The 24,135-nt window shown below is 32.7% G+C and overlaps 1 protein-coding gene across 1 annotated transcript; it reads left to right on the plus strand.

The window, feature by feature from the left end:
- The first annotated feature begins 3,893 nt into the window (after window positions 1-3,893).
- On the plus strand, window positions 3,894-22,837 carry Eip78C (Ecdysone-induced protein 78C). Its single transcript, XM_077445531.1, has 7 exons — window positions 3,894-4,002; window positions 15,395-15,525; window positions 15,749-15,890; window positions 18,646-18,992; window positions 20,409-20,522; window positions 20,594-20,773; window positions 22,652-22,837. The coding sequence occupies exons 1-7, from the start codon at window positions 3,894-3,896 to the stop codon at window positions 22,835-22,837; spliced, it is 1,209 nt and encodes a 402-aa protein (XP_077301657.1).
- The last annotated feature ends 1,298 nt before the right edge of the window (window positions 22,838-24,135 follow it).

The following is a 24,135-nucleotide window of genomic DNA, read 5'->3' on the forward strand; positions in this document are numbered from 1 at the left end:
GCTAAATTACGAGACACTGACTTAAACTCGACAATTAACGAGACATCTATGAATTGTACATACATTTTTATTGTAATATTTACATTAATCATACTCAAATAGTGGTGACATAGTGGGTAGGAAGGATTTTTAGCCAATTTTTAATCGGGAATCGTTTCAACAATGAAATCAGATAAAATTGGCAAACTCTGATAGGAAACGATCAACCAGGAGTCACAAATCCTGGTCTGACCAGCAGCAACCTTAACGACCGAGCCACGCTGCTGGCAGTTATGAAAAAAAAAAAAAAAAATATATATATATATATATATATATATATATATATATATATATATATATATATATATGTATATATATATATATATATATATATAATATATATATATATATATATATATATATATATATATATATATATATATATATATATATATATATATATATATTTGATTTTTTTTATTTGATTAGTCATGTTTATGCGGTTTATATTACAAATACCGAGGGAAGCTGGGTAATACAGCTAGAGTAATCAAATTAAAATATAGTAAAGTATAGGAACGCATACGTGACAGACAGACAAACACTGATTTATATAGATATGTAGGATTGTTATGAGTGGTACGTAATGTCAGGTTGGTATGAGTGGTACGAAATGTATTAGTACGTTGGCAATACGCGCGCGCAAGTCGGTTGCTAACGTAAACATTTCCTTAACTACCCACTGGCGCTTCATACTTTCGCGTCGATAAAATGTAATTACGAATATTACTATTAGTAAGAGGTTTTTTCCCTTTTTATTTTCACAGTAATCTTTCCGGATATGCATACAATAAATCCTGAAAGTTTCATTGTAATCGGTTCTTTAGTTTAGGAGCCGATTCGAGACAGACAGACAGACAAACAGACAGACATTGATTTTTATATATATAGATATACATATATATATATACATTAATATATATATATATATATATATATATATATATATATATATATATATATATATATATATATATATATCACATGATATATCATCTGATAATTGTTTTGCAGGAAAGCGAACTTTGAAACAATGTTTAAATAACGTGATACGAACCTTCATTTGCACTTAGGTTACGTTTAGTGCCGCATTAAAAATTGTTCAAAATTTCTTTTAATGGATCCTGGAATCGTACGTATATCATGACTAAGTTCATCGACATGCTTTTAGATTCAATTTTGGCTTCAACCCTAATATTGTTGAAATTGTTACGAATCCTTCAAATTTGTTTCTAAAATTACTGATCTCGCAATATGCATTTCTAATCATAGACTGAGCACTGATATCATCAGCTTTTTTTGATTGAAGGAACTTTGAAACAAAGTTGAGAAACCGAAGAATTTTTCAAGAAGCAGGAGTAGGAGAATAAATTCGAAACTTTCCATTTTCTTTTTTAGTCACTTTTCTTTTGGTTGTTCATCATTTCTTTTACTTTTTAAAATTATTTCTGTAAGAAATTTTAAAACATCTGTACATATATGTATGTACCTACATATGTATATATCGAAGTGCATTAATAGAGTCTAATCTGGACGACCAACAAGCAGTGCACAATCTGTTTAAAGTAACTGATGATGAATTTTCCTTAACAACTTCCCACCTGTTAATGTTGACAGCTAAAAATTTATAAATTTATAAATTTTTACGTTTTTATGCCTCATATAATTTTATTTTATTGTTTTAACAAAAATATATACAAGAATAAGTGAGAATTGTCAGCTATATGTAAATACAATAAAACGAGATGCAAATAGGTTAAAAATAACAGAGGTTTTTAAAAAAATTATTGCAAAGAAATTACAGAACAAATTAAAAAATCTGCAAAAAAGGAACGCCGCTTTGCGGCGCCCCCCCCCCCGCATTGCGGGGTCTGCGGGCGCGGTAGTTACGCCACTGTGACTAGAGCCTTTTCTAGTGAATCAGGATCAGAAGAGTGTGACCCATGTCCATCCAGGATCAAAATTGTTGCTCCCGGTGGCTTGTGACCAATAAAATGGTCTAAGAAAATAGAAAAGGTCTCTGCTTTCATATATCCGCTGTCAGATAAAACGATTTTCGTGCCACCGGGCATCCCAACTTCATAATTCGGATTCTGCCTTTTTCCCTGTTGCCCTGCGGCAGAAATACAAGCCATGAGAGACACTGTCTCTCCTCTTTCTGCATTTGTTTGACAAAAGACATCTCGTTTACCACGCTCGGAGATGACTTTTTTTGGTTTATAAATTAATTGTAAACCACTTTCGTCACAGTTAAAGATTTTCGTGGGCTTATTGGATAGTTCATAGCTCGTAATTATATCTGGCATATTGTCATAGAAAATATTTACAGCAGAACGGGTCAACCCTTTTGCCCGTGCATGCGACAAGCCTGCAGCAACACGAATACTTAATCGAAGATAGCGCTTCATAAAACTTCTGCACCAGTCCTCTCCAGCCGTTTGATTCTCATTATTAAAATTGTGCCTGATCGGAATGGAATCCAGGCTGAGAGCGCCCCATATTTATACCCGTTGGGCACAACACACCTACATACATACACATGTAAACTATTGGTCGATGAGTGGGGCGATCCCATTGGCCGTTGAATACGGTTCAATCATACGGCGAGGTCATTTTGGCGCGAACTAGAGATTAGGTGATTAGCGCTCGTAAGCCATCGGTTCACGAGCCACCGACCTAATCTCTACGTTACACTATTTTATATAAAATTGAATGTCTGTTTGTCTGTCTGTTTGTCTAGTATGGGCTCCTAAACTACTCAACCGATTACGATGAAACTTACAGGATTCGTTTTGTGCATATCCGGAAAGATTACTGTGAAAAAAATCGCCCAAAAACGGGAACGGAAACGGATTTATATGCATGTACATGCGAATATATATAAAGTTTTTTTTAATTATTTTTTAAAAAATTGTGCCGGCCCCTGGCGACGTTCAACAGTTTAACTGCGCGGCCGCTATAGTGTTAATATGTTATTTTCTGATTGTTGGTGAAATGGGATTCCTACAAATCGATGAAATACTTCCGACACAATATGTGTCCATTTGCCCCTTCTCGTAACTGTCCATATGCCCCGTGGAGTAAAATTTGATATTTAGTCAAATAATAACTAGACGTCACTACTTGTTTCATTTTAAATTCTTCCCCCCCCCCTCCCTATAAAAGGGATCAGAATTATTGTTTGTCCTCGTGTGCCTAGGCATCGGGTGGTTTTATTGTGGTGCTCGGCAAGACAAACGAAGTCTTCGAGTTAGGGGTGTTGACGTGTGTTGGGGCCGGCTCTGAGATGGTCCCTGGAGCGGAGGTAAGATACGGCGGTAAGCGTACCGGGGAGCGGTTGCCTGGTGAATGGGTCAGGCAGCGTGTCGTGAATGGCTGTGGTGTGTGGTGTTGCGGTAACAGTGATGTAATGGCCGTCGTTTTTTGCCCGCGCCGAGTGCGAATCGCCGCGGGCTCCGCGGTTCAACGGACGCGCACCGCGACGAACGTTGAACTCGACCATCGCATCGCCAACAACCCGTCTCTAGCGCCGTCTAGCGGACCAAACATACAATATTAATATGTACGGACCTTTCATCCCAAGAACTTCTTCATCTTAGCCAAGAACGTCATCTCTCGCCGGCCGAGAAATGGCAGCACGTCCACCCATCGCAATGTTAGCTCGGTATGTATGTATGTACATATGTACTTACTTGCACACACGTGCATACAAACATATGGATATATGAAGAGTATTTTTCAAACTGGGGACATTAAAATGCGTATTTTATCAAACAAATGCGCATTAATCATTAGTAAGCATTTCATAACATTTGTGTCAATTAAAAAATATATTCTTCTTTCTCGTATGCTCGATGTTGAGAGTCGTGGTCATTGATGTCATCTTGAATTTGATGGACGATCCGATCCGCCTCCACTCTGTGCCAGCAGTTAAAGGCAGCGTTAGGGCGAAATCACACAGTGGTGAATGTGGCACGTGGTTTTTTTTTTAGATAGTTTTAAAAATGTGACGTTCATGGAACGCATGCATGCACTTTTAAAACGACACTTTCGAACTGTGTCGTTGAAATTGTATGGTAGTATTTATCCTTGCTTGATAGTGATCTATACCAAAACGACCATTTGGACCATTTTCGGTAAAATACTGTGTATCCTTGCTTGACAGTAGTCGATAACGGTGTATCCCATATTCGTTATCGATCACTGTCACGCGTGCCATGAACGTCACATTTTTTCTACATGTTTAAAACTATCTAAAAAAAACCACATGCCACATTCACTGCTGTGTGATTTCCCCCTTAAGAGGGCTGTACACCTGAAACCTTAATTTTGTTACCGTTCCTTTCTTCGATATATATATTGAGTGTACGTATATATTGAGTGAATGCGACAATATATATCAATATATATATATATATTGAGTGAATGCGACAGTTGCGCTTCGACCAGATAAAACGTATTTTAAATTGACAAAATCGAGGTTTCGTATTCTACTATTTTCTCCTCCAAAACTGGACCAATTTTTATTAAAAAAATTTCATCGGTATGAGAAAGATACTTTCTGTGCATCTATCGGCGTATTTTTTTTTTTAAATCGACTGTTAAATAAGCACGCTGGACTTGTTTCGTGGGTGTAAAAAGGAGGCGATTTTATAGATGTTTGGCGGCTCCTAGCTCATATAAAAAATAATTAATCAAAAAAATAAAACGATAGATGCACTTCAATGGTGGATATCCACAGCATATTAAAAAATAATTTCTCTAGTGCCATAATTGAGGAAGGGAGAAGTATAGTACGTTTGTATGGAAAAGGCGCTGCTGTCCAGCCCTCTTAAGGGCGAAAACACACTGAGTAGTACGGGATGTCACGTCCTTTGGCTCACCGCCGTTACCGTTTCATAGTGGGGGTTCCCCAAACCGAATTCGGGTGAAGTACATATGTTTGAGAGCTCGCAGGTGTATGGTTATCCATATGCAACCGAGAACAGACAAGTTTCTCCTACATTTCTTCAAATATGGGATTCACCGGTATTGTTCAATGTCAATTAAGGATAAACTATCACCGAAAACACTCCAGAGGATGAGTTTAAGGACTGTGTAGCATGTATATGGGATAGGGGTGTTGCATTTTTTTCGCATGTTTAAAAGTATCTAAAAAAAACCTTAAGGGACGATCCTGCCAGTTTTTTGATTAGGTCAACCCACCTCTTGGGAGACCATTCTCTCACTCGCCCTCTCTACAGCGTTCTGGTGCCTACCAACTTCTCTAGACTCTCCACATTCTTCCTGGCTATATGGATAAAGTGAGAAAGAATCCTTTTCCTACACATTGTGGAGAGTTTCTATGAGACTGCCAGCTCTTTGAGGATGTAGATGTTAAAAACAGCAATTTAAAAAATATATAATTAGATTATAAAACAAAAGAATACATAAAAAATCTTATGTTCTTTAATATAATATTTCTACAATTCTCAAGCCCAACCGACACCCTTCCAAGTTGGCCCACTCACTTGTTGTATAATAGAAATAATTTTAATAACTCGCTAGTTGAGAATTTGTAAATTAAACTGCAAATTTGTTGTAGTTGAAATCATGGGAGTTTTGCAATTCTACAGATCTACCTCACGGCACCGAAAGTCAAAAGATTGAAAAAGCAAATATCGGAAGGCAAAGATCGAAAATCAAAAGATCAAAAAAAAAAGGTGCATGGTAAACGGTACTACATATGTACGAGTATATAAAATATATGTATATCAGTGGCATGCGGTGAAATTATCTCTCTTTTTGTCATACAGCCTTGTTTAATGTGCGCGCGCAGGATACGGGAGGAAAAGCCTGTTCCTCTTGTTCCTCTTCTTCCTCTTGTATCCTGCTCGCGCAAATTAAGTGAGGTTGTACGACGGGGGGAAGATAGATATATATACTAACTTTTTTTCATATGTATGCATGGTAAACGAACATTTTCGATTTTTTGACTGTCGGTTCGGCGACGGTCACCCCTGGCACTTGAGTTCTCGTTTTTGAATGATAGTACACATGGCTAACTGTCGATGGATGGAATTTTCGGGTGCCAGATTTCCCTTGATCGAGATTTTAGTACGTGTGCCAGATCGCTTTGCGCAGAACAATTACCGAATCGACATATAATCGGCAACACAGGCCAACCAAATCATAATAAATGGTATCAGACGGTTGTTTCAATTGTGATCCAAATATTTCAAATAGTCCTTCAAATAAAAATATATATATATATATATATATATATATATATATATATATATATATATATATATATAAATATAAATATATATATATATATATATATATATATATATATATATATATATATATATATATATATATATATATATATAAATGATTCGCAAAGTTTTATTTTGAAATCTTTGAATAATTTCCACCTTATATGAAAAAACCCACTTTTTGAAATGTTTGTCGAAATAAGTCGATTGGTTTGAAGGCACAGATCATTGTTTAAAATCAGTGAAAATTTTTATTTAACCTTTTCTTTTTTCAGCGCAAATTTTCCACTAGGTCCATTGTGGGAAATCTAAAATTTGTTTATTGTTTATATGTACATGTGATGTCTTATATTTTACATAGATTAACTTTCAAGGGAGTGCGTATCAAAATACCGAATTCAATATCAGCCTGAAGCCAGACCTCAAGCATAGATATTTGGCCCCGTTTTCTACTTAACAAGTTAAGCCCCATAAAACTGTGTTCTCAGTCTAAATGGGGTCGCAGAACATTTTATTTTATTCATGTAATGTATTATACATATTTTTAAAATCTTTTTATTTTTATTAGTTCACATATTAAGTTCGCAATATATCTTAAGTCTATTTTGGCTACTAATCCAGTGAAAATTATCTATTTTGAAAATTACTTTTCTTGTTAGTATTTATATTATAGTATTACCTTATATAAATATTAGTGTAGTGTATTCAGCATAGAAGAAAAAATCTTGAAAATGTATTTACATGCCATATATAATACATTTTAAACATATGTCTATTATTTTTAACATAATGCGTTTTAAAATCAATGATCTAAAGTAAATTTTGTTTTGGTTATTTGTTTATATCTGAAAGGTATTTCAGATATCTTGTTGTAATCACCGAATTAATTTGTTAATCTACGACCAACGGAATGTTATTTTGGGTTTGAAAGCAATTGGAGGTTTCAATGGTTGGTGTTGAATATATTATTTATTTCATATAGGTAGAGCACTAATAAATACATACATACATACATATGAGTGATTTTACATTATATGTATTCAATATAGTATAGTGCAAAAACTGTAAAAAGTCATGTTGTGAAAAATCTTTTTTTCCGTTTTCTTGATATTTTTTTGTTGTTTGAAAGGTTTATGGGTTTTTACAGATTCGAAATTTTTTTTAAGAATATTTATTATCCTTAAACTTTACACATTCGTTATTTGTGCAATATACACGCTCTATTGAGTAATAAAGAAGTTATTAGTCAATAAAGGAAATCGGGAGTGCTACGACTCCACGACACCACGGTCATGGGTATTCTTTTGGACCCGATCCACGTAGATTTTTTTTTGATATTTGCTTATTTTTCTTGATCTTATTTTGTGTTGATGTTAATTGATTGGTCGATTATACTTCATTTTAGCTAAATTAGGTGTGGGAAGTTACCAAAGATGGATAGATGTATCGGAAAATACACAAGTTTCTCGTAAGGACATTTGTCTTTCCAGCAGCTTTTGAAAATGATTGCCAAAATGGAAACATTTCTATATTTTCCTCTTTTACGTAATTTTACTAAAGAGCCATTTTATTTTTGAATTTTTCTCTAAAGTCATCTCACTTCGAGTGATGCGGGTATTGTGAATATATAGCGAAAAAAAAAGAGATGCGGGTATTGTGACTACATATATGTACTTAGTATCTTTAACATTCTGGAATTCACAGCAAAACTACGTGATACATACATACATATATATGTATGTTCATTTGTGATCTTCACTTCTATCAGAAAGCCTACGTGTAGACGTATCATTTTCGTAATTTTACTTGAGGTAAAATTTGAAAATCGCCATTATTAAAATTACAAATATACTATTTATTTAGTAATACGTTATATTATCCCTTTGCCAAAATTAGGTTCAAATATATTTGTTTCTCTGTATATCTTTCCCCGCACACAGACGTTAGAAATACCTACATTTCTTACACCATTATTTTATGAAATATTTTAAGTTGTACATATGTACATACATACATATGTATGTATTTGTGCTATATAAAAAATACCTATACGTATATGTATGTACATATATGTAATCTTTAATATTCAATGACAAAATAGTAATCTTTAATATTCAATGATAAAACAGGATTAATCTTTAATACTCAATGTAATCTGTATATTAATGTAATCTTTAATATTCAATGATAAAACAGGATTGTGTGATTTTTCTTAAATCAAAACTGAATCTTAGTAACCGCGCTTTGGAACACGTTATTACCTTATAAATTATAGGTATAAAGTGGGTGGCCGTATTTTTTCCAGAACGATCTATGTAACTATGCACTAAAAACCATTCTCGTGGTAGGTCATGTATGACCACGAAAAATTCATCAAACACGCAACAACACGTCTCCAATACCAAAGGTTGTATCCGATGTTATCATCTCCCTTATTTTCTATGCCTACAATTTTCACGTTAAATTTCAGCTAGAAGTTATCTAAAAACATCGCCAAGTATATATTCAACATAAATTTATTTCACTTTGGATCATCAAATGGGTTTGTTGGAATTAAAATAGTGTCTAAAATGACCGATATATGTACATAAATAGAGGAAAGCGTGGTATTGTAGAAGCTTTTTTTAATCTATAATTCAATTTCAAAATAAAAAGACTTACTTGTATTTCGAATTAATACTATTGATGACGAACTAATACTAATATTTCGAACTTGAGTCAGATGAAAATAGCATTCGTATTAGTAACAATTGTAACAATCGTATTCTTTTGAAAAATTTCATAATTATGAGCTTAAAAAAATTTGTGAGTAAATTACACTGAGCAACAAAAAAAAATACCAGAGCGGAGACTAGCCAATCTTTACTAAGTTTGACCCACTGAATTCGAATATGATATTTATTTTTGTTGGTGGGTGAACGTTTACGAGATATGAGCGTTTAAAAAAATCCGCGATTTTTACAGTTTTTTGGCTTTTGCGGTCTTTAACTCAAAATTTAGGATTGTTATGCTCAAAGTGAGTATTGGAATCAATATTCAGATATTTTTCCTATTAATTTTTATATTTCATTGCTTTAAAATACTTCTAATTAATTGTCTAGCGAATTTTAAAAGTCAAAAATATATTTTTTTTTACGGAATTTTTTTCCGTGCTATTTTTCATTTATTTGGCAATTTTTTTATTTCACCACGTTTATAAGGATTGGTTTTCAATCTCAATATTTTTTTTTATCTAAACGTACTAACTAAAGCGGTAATTGCAATTTAAATGCTTTCGTTGTATATATGGTTGTATCGCGTAATATGCAAGCGAGCTTTTCATCAGAAGTTCACAAGTTGTTCCACAATTACAGGAAATATCGGTTTTATTCCTAACCTTTTTATTTTTTAATGTAGTTTCGAAACGGGTAAATTATTGCCAGCTTTCTTCACCTTAAGTGGTTTTATTAAAGTTTTCGATATTTTTAGATACGTCTTAACATATATCACGGGATAAATACACACCAGAGTAATAGTAAATAAAGATAGCAAAGTAAAGATAGCACCGTTAATTATTGTGTTGTGATTTCTTAAAAACGGTCAAAAATCCGGATTATCTTGAAAACCGTAAGACTTTGAATTTAGGTAAGTGTGGCTAGATTCTAAAGTGTTCTAAATGACCTCTCCTATTACCTCCGACAGACAGCGAATTCTTACACATGAATTGGTCGAATATGTAATACAGTTTATCGGAATGCCTATTTCCATTGACTAGATTTTCAATATTGCGACAGTGATGCGAGTTGTAAAATTCAATGCGTCTGCTGCTTACAAATATGTGAAGGTATAATATTTATGTACGTATGAGCAATATTGTTCATTGCGCGGAAGACTGCATACTAAATCGATTCCCAGACGTCGTCTCTATTATGCAAATACGTCTATATCTGAGCTGAACCATTAATCAAGATCGAATCAAATCGCGACTGTCTATAAACCCGACGATGCAAATTAAGACGTGGGAATTTCGTAGGATTTTATACCTACACACAGTGCTATTTTTATTATTTGTTCTAGCTTGAAAATTGCCTCGAAATAATACAGATTTTACGTTTAAAACTTTTATGACTCGGCTGCGATCGGTAAACGCGATCAATTTTCTCTGTAATCCGGCCGTTGAATTTGCGGTGGTTGAACGGCCGATCCCGTTATTCCGGCTTCCCATCTAAGCGAGCGCATTTCCTTCTTGCACAAACGAGCCGTTACAGCAAAATAACGTATACATGAACATATGTATGGATGTATGTATTACACGTATACGTTATAAGGTAGCTACATATATGTATGTAGAAGTTACTTCGATAACGAATTAAAAGCCGATGTTTTTATAGAATACTATCTATAGGTATGTTAGAAGCGGGTCTAGTTTCGTCGGCGGTCGTTACTATGGAAGCTGGGCGCTAATTTTTATTTCTCACTGTTCAGTTAAAACTTGTTATAATCTAATTAAAATACGTGCTATGTATAATTACGTTAAATACTGTTTTCGAATTGTTTAAATATATGTTCACGTGACTTTAATAAAAAAAATACTTATTACAATTGTGGCGATGACAATATTTTAAGACAAACGATTTTGTTTTGGTTTATGGCTTTGTTAAATTTTCATATAATGATGGTTTTAAGAAAATTAAGCTTTATTTTATTTATTTATGAGGATAATTCAATTGTTAAATTCTGCTGCTTTATTTCACCAGACATTTACTTCGATTCTATAATATTAATCAAAAATTATGGTTCAAAGTTTTTTAATTTTATATATATAAGTTTTTTAATTTTATATAGATATATATATATATATATATATATATATATATATATATATATATATATATATATATATATATATATATATATATATATATATAATTTTAATTAATGTAATTAAAATAAAATTTTGTTTTTAAAAATCCCAAACAATGGGGATTACCATTAACTGTAAAGGTGGCATTTAAGACGTGAAACTCAAGAACGTGAAAGGCAAGAGACGGAAACTCGATATAGGAGACGGCTTGCTTTATATTAGCTGTATATAAAATTGGGAGAAAATTTTGGAGAGAGTCTGAGACAGGCGAGGGCGACGCGTATTTACCAAATAGGCACTCTATGCATGTAATTGTATACGCAGCAAACATAAAGCGACCTATGTATTTCCATCTCCTGTCCAGTCGCGAGTCACCGTCTTTTGTCAAAGTCGCGCATTAACAGATACATTTTAATTATACCGTTATTCTAAATAATTTTTCATTTTTCAATACTATATGAAAAAGCCCAATTTTTCTCAAGCTATGTTTTCCGTAATTGTCTTCTGATCTTCTGTAATCTCCTTCCGATTATTATTTAATTCAGTCAAGGTATTTAATGGACTATAAATTTTTTTACAGATATTTTCTAAAAGTTTTTATATTATGAAATCGAAAATTGTATATTTTCCATATACATATATGTATGCATATAAAAACTCAGTTATGTATGTACATACATATATCTCGTACTACGATTGAATTATTTCACAATAAAAAAAAACTCATTTTGTTGTGTACTAAACAGGTTTTTATTAAATATACAATATGATTATATTTGAAGAGTTAGCACTTCAAGATCCGGCATTGAAAATTTTGCAAAACGATTCTCACTGCATCCCTGCGTTGTAACATTTTAAAAAATCTTTCGTTCTTTGGTGTTCGAAAAGTGTTCTGTATGTATTTTTTGTAGTGATCGGATAAATGCACTCAAGATAGCCCCACTCTCGAGACACCCAAACTTGCAAAGATGCTCAAGAAGAACTAACGCAATAGAATTAGAAAGAAAGAAAGCGTCAAGGGGTATTTGTATGTTATCCGAAGGTGTTTACCATTTTTTGTGGAATTCTATTGCGTAAGTTCTTCTTGAGCGCCTTTGAAAATTAGGATTTCTTGAAACTGCGCCACTATTCAGTGCATTCTTCCGGGAACCGTCTTTTGTATATTGCAATTTACGAAATGTATACATATATTTATTAAGTGCTTCAAAATATTTTTGATTATAAATTTAATATTTCTGTGAAATGAATTTCAAAATAATCCTACTTTTGAAATACACAATAGAATTATTTGATATTTTGTAGAATCAAAAATTTTACTCAACTGTACCTACCTTTAACACCTAGTTAAGATATTCCTTGCTTTAAAATCTTCTAAGTTCAACATGTAGGACTTATAACAATTGGTTCGTAATTGGAAAATAAATAAACAAGCGAACCATCATGAATGTGTGTGTATGTTTGTGTGAGAGAGAGGGTAACGGTACTCTCCGGTAGTGACGCGTTGGCGGCATTGACCGTGATCCGCGAGCACGTGTCCGGATTTCATGGGCGTACAAAATTGACATTTACATATGGAACGTTCTGGAAAAAAAATCAAAAACCCTTTTTAAATTGAATGTCAGTGGTTCGTAAACATATTTCCTGTATATCACGAAGGCATTGTATGTATTTTATACATTTTGTTGGGTAGGTTTTAAATGTGTAGTACATATATACATACATAGGTATATTGAAAGGAACTGTATGAGTGACATATAATTGTAAAAATCTATAATAAATATTCATGTGCATATATTGGGTCTTCTTTCGACGAGAGAATTTTTTTTTAGAATCAGTACATTTTTACTTTTCAAATGAGTTAATTATTTTTATTTTATTTAAAAAGGCTCACCAACAATGTACATACATTACACAATATATTCTTTACACATTTATGATTCTGGTATATATATACATCACTTATAGGTGTGCACAACATTATTTAAGTATATTACAAATTATTTTTAAACGTTAAACAATTAATCTAGAATACAGTAGAACAATTTAGAAATATTTGTCGATTACAATAATAATAATAATTTCTTCCTAAACATCATAGTAGAATCACTAAAAATATCTATATTACATCGTTCAGAGTTTACTTCATTATAGGTTCTACATAATCTTGTAATAGGTGCATTTATTCCGAGATTAGTGTTACAGACAGGGATATGGAAGGTTTTAGTTAAGGGGAATATAGGGTATAGAAAGCGATATATGATTTAGGATGTCAGTACTATCAATTTCGTTATTATTTGCTTCGTGGAGGAGAGTTAAATCAAGCAAGGTACGGCGCGATTTTAGGGACTGCATTTAAAAAAATTTTAAACGTTGGTCATACGGACATCTGTGTGATATTTCAGGAGAAGTATTTCGTAAACGAGCGTTGAATTGATTCGATGCCATTATTATAAGATATGCGTTGTTAAATATTACATTATCTGGGACATTACATCGGACATTATTATAAGATATGCCGTCGCAAGCAACGAAAAGCTAGTATGATGGTTTTATTAACTTTCAAGGTCAACGTATTACGGATTGAAATTTATTTTATTGATCTATTGTCGGTTCGCTCCTGGAAAAATATGTCGATATGCGTTGAGAATATCATAAATAATAAAAAGCTTGTAAAAACAATACACTTCATAGCGTTTAATTACTATTTTGAAATTAATTTCCCATTTCTGAATCAATACAATACAAATATATGTATTGTATTGATACATACACTCAAAACATACACTCCCCCACCCCCCTAAAAATGAAAAATAGCACACATTTTGAAAAACAACAAAATCAAATTACAAGCTTTAATTTTAATTCAACGCCTCAGCTGAAAGCTTTTAAAATAAATAAATACTTAAAATGAAAACTTGTTTTTGATAATTCGCAATATGATTCATAAACTTTTTGTATAAAACTGTATTAAAGCACCGCAGGCGTAATTTTTTTCGAAAAAATAGCATTTATTATGGTGCAGAAAGGAATGACGGTGTGGTTTAATGCACGACTATTTAATATGACGGTGGAGAAGGAAGTAAAGTGGTAGCCATCAACATGGTCTAATCGGTCCCGACCCTCAGGATGGCGCCCCAAACTCAACCATGTCGTAGAGCCCCTACAGCATGATTAATTAATTTGATAATTTGGTCCAAAAAAGACATAAAAATAACGGAAATTCGTTTATTCTATCCAACTTGATTTTCTAGTCGTATGAATTCACTGAATATGTTTTTCTTTTAAATGTACAAAATTTTCCGTGAATTCTGGGAACGCAAAAACTCTTGGAGGTTCGGGGATTGCACCTATGTTTCACCCCCCCCCCCCCTAAAACATCCTGGATACGGCCGTAGTATCTTGGTACATAAGTAATACATATACTATGTATCCACGTGTTTTTTTTTTCATTTGATATACATACATACATAAAAACATGCATACATATGTATATGTACATATGTAGTATGGGTGCAACTCTTTGTCGCGTGGCTTAAATAAAATTTAAATTTATGGCATCACAAAATAGATAGAGTGAATTGAAAGTGATCTGAATTTATTAAGTAAATATTCGTGATTAGATTATCGATACGATCGAAATACTTTTGAGTTGTAATTTTTAAAATATATAACTTTCATTTAAATATATATTATATATCATAGTAATGGTAATATGTATGCTAATATATTTTCATAGTAAGGCACAAGTATGTTAACATATATACATATGTATATATAAATATGTATGTAGTTCAATTAAATACGATTTAATTTCAAAGAGGTATTACATATAAGCTGAAAATCCGATACGTTGAATGGCGGCAAAATTATTTAGTGTGACATCAATAATGTATTGTTTTGTACGTTTTCTTATCTCATGAATCTGACGTTTTAACGTATTCACGTCACCTTTTAGTATATCAATGTGCGTGTTATTGAAAACTTAAACTCGGTCACGTGTCACACGGTGCTTTTTGAATTTTATAAGCATGCATACCATACATATATGTATGTGCATACATAGATTCCCGACTTCCGTAGAAAGTTTCATTTTGACTTCTCTTTGCAATTCTGAACAGGTCGGAGAGTGATGAAATTTAAATAATACATCCTCTCACTCGTTGACCACAGAAGGGGCAAAGTAAGAGTATAATACACGTTCACTATCTTAAGATTGATTTCTTTTCATATATTTTTGTTTAAATTATTTTAGATCAACAACAGTATGCGACGGCGGACAACGCAAGTCCTTCAGCTGGCAATAAAACTTTCGTCCCTTGCAAAGTTTGCGGCGACAAAGCCTCTGGTTACCACTACGGAGTTACTTCGTGTGAGGGATGTAAGGTAAAACGGATAAAATGCATTTAAAATTATCTTTTTGAAATAAATCATATTATCAAAAAAAAAATGACCGAATCTAAATTTGACGTGTTGGGTTTCAAGTAACACCACTCGATCGAGTCTCTTTCGTAGAAATTTGCGTTTTCTACGATTCTTTTTAATGAAGTATTAAAGTTGATTTCAACCATCGAAACAAAGTATGACATGTAATTGAAAATGATTTCAGGGTTTTTTTCGTAGAAGTATTCAAAAACAAATCGAATATAGGTGTCTGCGCGATGGCAAATGTTTGGTAATACGCCTGAATAGAAATCGTTGCCAGTTTTGTCGGTTCAAGAAATGCTTAGCTGTCGGCATGAGTCGAGACTGTAAGTATTTTTTGATAAAATTATTTTTGTTTTTTTTAAAGCGCAAAGTGTAATATTATGATTGAATTAATTTTGTATTTTATATGCGCATTTTGGTATGTACGTATGTATTTATAGTTTGTTTTTCGTTACAATATTACAAACGAAGGTGGAATATATACATATATATATATATATATATATATATATATATATATATATATATATATATATATATATATATATATATATATATATATATATATATATATATATATATATATATATATTTATTTATATATAGCTACTTATCATTTAATAATTTATTTCACAAGCAGGCACGTCGTGCCCACCATAAACAATACTCAGTTATTACTTTATATTTTTTATGGCATCCAAAAAAATCACGGAAATCCTTTTTTATAGTATTTATTTTAATAAAAATATTTTTTTAAACTTGTCAATTTATGTTTATATTTGGATTTTTAATACATAGTTACATATGTACATACATATGTATATAATTTGAAATAATATTTATTTTTGAAAACTTACGATGCTGTGTTGAATAAAATTAAGTAAGCAGTAAAGAAGGCGAAATAAAGAGATATATGAATTAAGGATGGAGTACATTTGCGCGAATGAACGACGTTTTATAAATAAAATAAAAAAATGCCATTTTGCCTGAATAGAAAGATTTTCAATAAATGTTTTATGCTAGTGATGAAGTGTGGATGTTAAACTTGAATATTGAATGCCAAGATGTTACACAAAGTCCAATGCACTGAGAGAATTGTGGAATGCTGTATGCCCGGCATAACGTGGAGAGATAGGAAACGGAATCGGTGCTGGTATGACAAGGAAGGCCGCAGTGTGAAATGTGTGGGGTGAGTATAGAAAATAGAGACGAATAGAAGCGTGCTGGAGAGACTTTCATCCAGTAATGAATAGTGAATGGCTGTAAATGATGATGATGTCCAATTTAATACATGTTTATTATAAGTTTGAAGTTAAATTATTGATTTATGATTTATATTATATTTAGATTAAAAGCGAGAAAGTATGGAGAGTTGATATAATTAAGTATTGGGTTCTAAATATATTTATGTATGTGTGTATGTACCGTGGCCCGCACGGTAAACGGACTACTAGTCATATGTGAACGAGTCACAGGAAAACCAGTCACTCTAGATCGGTCACACGTGATCACCCGTCACAATAAAACTAGTCACACCCTAAAATCGGTCACGAGAAAACTGGTTGACCGATTTTAGGGTGTGACCAGTTTTCTCGTGACCAGTTTTAGGGTGTGACCAGTTTTTGGGTGTGACCAGTTTTCTCGTGAACAGTTTTAGTGTGACGGGTGATCATTTGTGACCGATCTAGAGCGACCGGTTGTCCTGTGACCGGTTCACATTGGACTAGTAATCTCCGAACCGGCCCGCACATCCCAAGCCGGGCCCCTAGACTGGCATGCTTAAGCCCCCCCCCCCCCCAAAAGTTTCAAAATTGAAATTAAAAATCATTTCATCAATATTTTTCACAATTCATAATAATAAGCTTGAGAATCACCTTATAAGTGATAATATATATTTTCACATGTTACAAATAAAAGCCATGGTGTAAAAATAATAGCTAAGGCATCACCGACAAGTTACTAGTTGAACATATAACTACGAAGTACGAAGACGAAAAACACTTCTCAATTTCGTAACAAATTAAAAAAATATATATCTCGGTGCTGGGCCCCTTCGCGACCTGGGCCCCAGGGCTAGAGCCATGGCTGTCCCTCCGATGCCCGGGCCATGGTATGTAGTACATATGTACATACATATATGTATAAATTTTATTTTTAGTAAATCAAATCAAATGATTATTTAAACGAAATTTTATTTATTTTTAATTCTTATTCTTTTTCAGCAATGGCGAACTTTAATGAGCTTAAATATCCATAAATTTAAAATTCAAGTTTAAAAATTTGCCGCGTGTCATATAAAAATCATGGTATTAAAATTTTCTAAACGAAAAATGTTTCTTTGCAACCCTCAATTCCTTTGAATCATTTTATAAGCAAAATATTACGTCGCAAGCGATTTATTTTCATATTTTTAAATCAAAGAAATGTATAATTTTTATTTAATGTTTTGGCTCACATTTCCCAAATTAAGCGTTTTCTTTTAAATGTCGCTAATTTTTCATTCGCATTTCTTTTTAAATTTTGTTTTTTGTGTAGCAAATTTTGTTTAATGAAATTATCTCGCGTGTCATAGGTTCGCCACTGCTGCATGTTTTCATTACATATATACATACATAATAATATTTGTATTCATACCTGTTTACACATTAATTTCCGGTCTCCCTCACGGGCCTGAAAGTGAAACGCCCGAAAACGCAAATATCGGAAGGCAAAGATCGAAAATCGAAAGATCTTAAGTCGAAAGATAAAAAAAGGGTGCATGGTAAACGGTACATACTCACTTAATTTGCGCGAGCAGGATACAACAGGAACAAGAGGAACAGGCTTTTCCTCCCGTATTCTGCGCGCGCACATTAATACGGGAGGAAAAGTCTGTTTCTTTTGTTCCTGTTGTATACTGCTCGCGCAAATTAAGTGAGTATGTACCGTTTACCATGCACCCTTTTTTTTTGATCTTTCGACTTAAAATCTTTCGATTTTAGATCTTTGTTTTCGGGCGTTTCACATTCGGACCCGTGAGGTAGACCCATTAATTTCATATGTTTATATTCAGTTTAATATTCCTTATCGTGTTTTCAGCGGTGCGGTACGGCAGGGTGCCAAAGCGATCACGAGAAAAAGGCAGTGAGGAGTCATCCTCGGAAGGTGGTTCTGGGGGTGGTGAGGAAGCAGCCGAGCTAGCTGCTGCTGTTGGCGCAGCACATCGTGCCCATTGCGTCTTCAGTGAAGATATGGCTCGTGCCCTGCACCGTCGCCCCCTGCCTCCCCCTTCGCCCCCTCACCCACAGCAGGAGGCGCAGCGGGCCTGGTTGTGGCAGCAGCTTGCCGTCAGGATCACACCCACCGTGCAAAGGGTCGTCGAGTTCGCGAAGAGAGTACCCGGCTTTCCAGATCTCACACAGGATGACCAGCTCATCCTCATCAAGGTATTGACATATGACACTGTTTAAATAAAAAATAAATACAAACAAAACTAACATTATTTCTCAAGTATTTGCTTTGTAGCGTACGCATATCATATGAACTATGTACATACATAATTGCTTAAGGATAATTTTGTATTGCGCGTGCATTTTTATCATATGAAATTCACAATACAATTTGCAATAGCCCTACATATATAAAATTATTTCAATTATATTTTTTGTGTAATATAGGTATAATAATTTTGCATATAGTACTTGTCATATAACAAATGTTTAATGATGAGAACAAACAATGATTATAAGGTAACAGTGCCCAGTCAGTTACCCATTCCTCGGCAGTATTGTTTTATTATTTCAAATGCCAAAAAATTTATCTTCTACACATGTCTCAAGCTGGCTACATTAAAATAAGTGGAGAGCAGTGAGAGTGATCGTTTTATGTTGTGAAAATCAATTTACAATAATACATAATATTAAATTAAAAATAATATTCCATTTTTTCATATACAAATGTATGTTAAAAAATTTATCATGTCATAAAAATAAATTATTAAAAAATTAAAACTTTTCAATGTATTATATGTATGTATATGTTGTGTTTATATTATATTATATTACTCTGAGAGACATATGTTTAATATGAACTTTAAAATTTCATATCAATGGTTCATTTAAAATCTTATAGAGTATTACATTTGTTTGTACCGTTATGGAATGGGTTGAGGTTTTACTTATTCACACTTATTTTTATGGTTTTCTTTGTGAATTTGTTAAATTATTTTTTTATGCGTTTGTATATAAAATATAAATTAAAAAGCGAGCTTATTTAAGTGTGTAAATGTGTGAATAAAATCATATTATGGATGTATATTTAAAATAAATTTAACAATCATCTCCACAGTTAAACTCTAACTATTTAGTGGAGAATGGCAAATTGAGCATGTACATACATATGTATGTACGTACACACATATAATGAGCGCAAATTAAAATTGTATTCGCATACTGTTTAAAGTTTCAATGAATCGAACGTGGAAGCGTTTAATTCACGTCACGGACATTTCACATTTCATCTTAAATGACATCATTTTTGCCGACAGGAAACAACACAGCGGGTATATTTCTCTTCGATATGTAGCTCATTTGCATACTATTGTATATTATATTATAACTAGCTAGCGCTCGCTGTCTGATCAATGCAGATTCTAAATTTGATTCTAAATTTGATCTAAATTTAATATGCAAATAATCCACATGTGTGCAAGCGTGCGGATGGCAAAGCCATACAAACAATACAAAGGATCATGTGTTTGGCGATTGTGTGTAACGGTGTTGCGTTTGTTTATTAACATTTCCATTTAATGCGAAGTCGATCGATGTGCTAAATGTTTTACTCGCATTTAACGTTGATTTCAGATGGGTTTCTTTGAAATATGGCTATCCCATGCAGCGAGATTAGCCACCGATTCGATGCTTACCTTCGACGATGGTGTCTACGTCACTCATCAGCAGTTGGAGATCATGTATGACGTAAGTGAACGACTACAATATGTTGTCAGATATTATGGCAATAGATTATTGAATATTGATTTGTTTCTTAGGCTCCGTTTGCTGCATCTATACTCGGTTTTGCATCCAATCTGAATGCCCTGTGTCTGACCGAGTCCGAGATAGGTCTGTTCTCAGCGGCGGTGCTAGTCACACCGGATCGTCCTGGCGTTACTGATATCAAAGTGGTACAATACCACCAAGATAGAATAGTTGAAGCTTTAAAATATCAGGTAATAAATTATGAATCTAGTAAAAATATATTACAAATTCTCTCATTTATGATATGAATTTGTATGTTATTTTTCATTTTCGTCATTACATACATACATATAGCGTAAAAGTAAAGCAGTTTTAAAAGCTTACATAATAATGCCTACTTAAGCATTGTAATATATTTAAATGATAAAAATAGTAAGTTTGTCTAGGTCGTAAAAGGGAGTAAATTAATACAGAAATAAGTCTACTGACGGAATTGATTTTTTTTCTCACCGTCAATTTGATTTCATTCAATATACATGGATTTGCTTTTTAAAATGAATTTTATTTCCTGGATTGAGCTAGACGTTTGAGAAATCGAGAAAAAAAGCATAAATTCAGTGCGAAAAGAAATATGTACATACATACATACATGACAATTCAATATGTTTGAGTCTAACGCCTGGATTTTTTGTTACAATGAGCATTTATACTGATATTCCGTTTTGAATAACAACTATATTTTGAGCTTAAATGGACAAGTGACAAATTGTAATGAAATTATGAACATAACACATCATATTACACACTATAAAAAACACTTCGTTTTCAAAAAAAGTTCACACATATTTCCCTGAATGAAACTACACTTTTAATTGGATTAACACTCTTTTCTTCACCACTGTTCAAAGGTTTTAGCTTAAAAGATAATTTACAATAATAACCACCTATTTATAAACACAAATTTATTGAGTAAATTGTCATCTTAAAACTGTAGAAGATGAACGGTTTATAGAACAGAATCATATTTTGGTTATGTATTCGTTATGAATACTCAGTCTGAATGTCAGATACAAGTATCTTTATTTTTAAGATTTTTTTGACGAAATTACATATCGATTGACATATTATATCAAACTATGTAAAAGTTACATAAAGTCAAAATTGGAGTGTACGCCTGTAAAGTCTATGTCTATAAAGAAGTGTGAGAATTTAGAAATGAATGCACTATATAAAAATATTTTTTAAATCGTTCTGAAAAAATGTTCAAATAAACATGATGCAATAATAAATTGAACGAAATACCAAGAAGAATCGGATCAAAAATTGTACTTTGTAAGCAGGGGCGTCATTTGGGGGGGGGGGCTGGTATGGGCAACCCCCCCCTAGATTTGAACGGGACTTTCCACGTTGTTTAATGTATTATTATGAATAAAATGGTAATGTATGTAATGGTATTTTTTTTTAAATTATTTTACTATTAATTTTATTGATGAAAATATATAAATAAAAAAATGGTTAAAAGAAAGATTGTGGTTATTTGCAGGTACTACATCTGTGAATTATTGGCTATTTGCAGGTACTATATCTGCGACAGGCGCAAAGCCTTCTGCGCATGTGCGTGAACTTATAATCCGATTATATTTTCTTACATTTAATGTATGCTAGACTTGTTTAATCAATCGTTCATTATTTTAATCTTATATGTTTAATGAATCGTTCATACTACGTCACTTTACGAGTTCGAACCAAATTTTAAGAGGCTTAAAACAAAATTTTATCAGTAAACACGCTGACAGTGACAGTTCACGCGCATGCGCAGAAGGCTTTGCGCCTGTCGCAGATATAGTACCTGCAAATAGCCAATAATTTGCAGATATAATACCTGCAAATAGCCACAACCTAAAAGAAATGGTTAGAATGCATATAAACTTATTTTTTTAATATAATGCACCCCCCCCTAGAAAGTCATTCCTTACTGGTCAAAGATTTTGCCCCCCCTGATTGAATGAGTTTCTATAGCTTTGGTGATCCACAAATTCTATGTATTATTTTGGTATTGAGATGTTAGTTCGGCATTGTTGTTTTAAATAATGGATTGATCAACTTTGGTAAATCTTTAATAATTTCAGATTTCTATAAGACAGGCCGGTGGCGAAAGCGCCAACATAGATGCATTACTGAGTGAGTTGAGAGCAGTAGGGTCCCGTCACTCGTTACTGCTGGACTGGTTCCGTGCCAATTGGGTTACGCTAACACTGCCACCCCTGTTTGCTGAAATTTTCGACATACCCAAAGGCGACGAAGATCTGCAATAAGCAGAGAAATCACACCGTTAATACTCAGCGCCGAACACGATTCATCCAATTAAACGAGTTGATCCATAGCGTATATATATACATACACACGTGGACAAGTCAATCATTAAATGTTCTAGAGATGTTGATGCGACATCTATTGTAATTCTTATGAAAAAAATTTTCAATCAAATATGTTGAATGTTTAAAAAAATTAGTAGCTAGATGTAATAATGCAGGGTGCTTTGCCAATTGTCTTGTTTTATGATTAGCGTGGCGGACGGGAGTGGAGCGCGTTCGCCGATTAGTCAATCATTTATCTCAGCAAGAGCCACTTCACTGTGTTGTGCATTATACATATCATAAAGACACATTTTATATTATATTGACATACATACACATTAATATTAAGTGTAATTAACCAAATTGAACAATTTCTCACTCTCAATTTGGTTAATCACGTGATGCAGGAAGTAACACTTTTTTAATACCTTTATGAAATTGTTTTATTTAATGCAGTTTGCTTTAAGTGGTTTTATTAGGTATATGTTAAAATAATAAATTGTATACTGGGTGTAAAATAGTTTAGAATATTAAATGTATTTATATATATAAATGTATATATATATATATACAAAAAATTATATAGTTAATGTGGCTTGATTATTTCTTGTTATGTTGCATTTTAAAAATAAATTACATTCGTTGTGATGGCCTGACTTGTTTTCTGAAATGATTCCTCTTATTTTTTTTTTTTTTTTTTTTTCACATAATAAAGGTTAATTTTCATAGAATTAAGATTTATTTTCGCAAAGTATTTTCCTATATATTGAAATTTTGTATAATGCGTATGTATGTGAATATAATTTACATATATTTAGTAAGCATTAAATCGACTTTCGCACTTGAATCAGTGCGATATCGATATAATCAATCATTATCTCAGATCTCTCTTCATAATTATTATCATCGGTGGAAGGTATTTCCCACTCATTTCTTTTTAGAGTACAAACTATTCTTATATACATAAAATTGAGTATATTGTAAAAATAATTTATAGAGATTTATTATTATTATTATTATTGATTAATTATTTACACATGCTTGTTTTATGACCTTCGTTGTTGTATAAAAGGTGGTAAACTTGAATATGTTTTAATTGTATGGGGTGATTGAGCGATTTTGTACACATTATTTAATATATTTGTGAATTATTCGATGTGAGAGATAACAAATTTGATGTTACATATATATCAACATTCTCTTGAAATATTTATGTGCGGTAAGTTTGATAATATGTTTATTTGAACAATTAAAAT

The sequence above is a fragment of the Arctopsyche grandis genome, chromosome 2 (genome assembly GCF_051622035.1).
Source record: "Arctopsyche grandis isolate Sample6627 chromosome 2, ASM5162203v2, whole genome shotgun sequence".
Classification (NCBI taxonomy): Eukaryota; Metazoa; Arthropoda; class Insecta; order Trichoptera; family Hydropsychidae; genus Arctopsyche; species Arctopsyche grandis.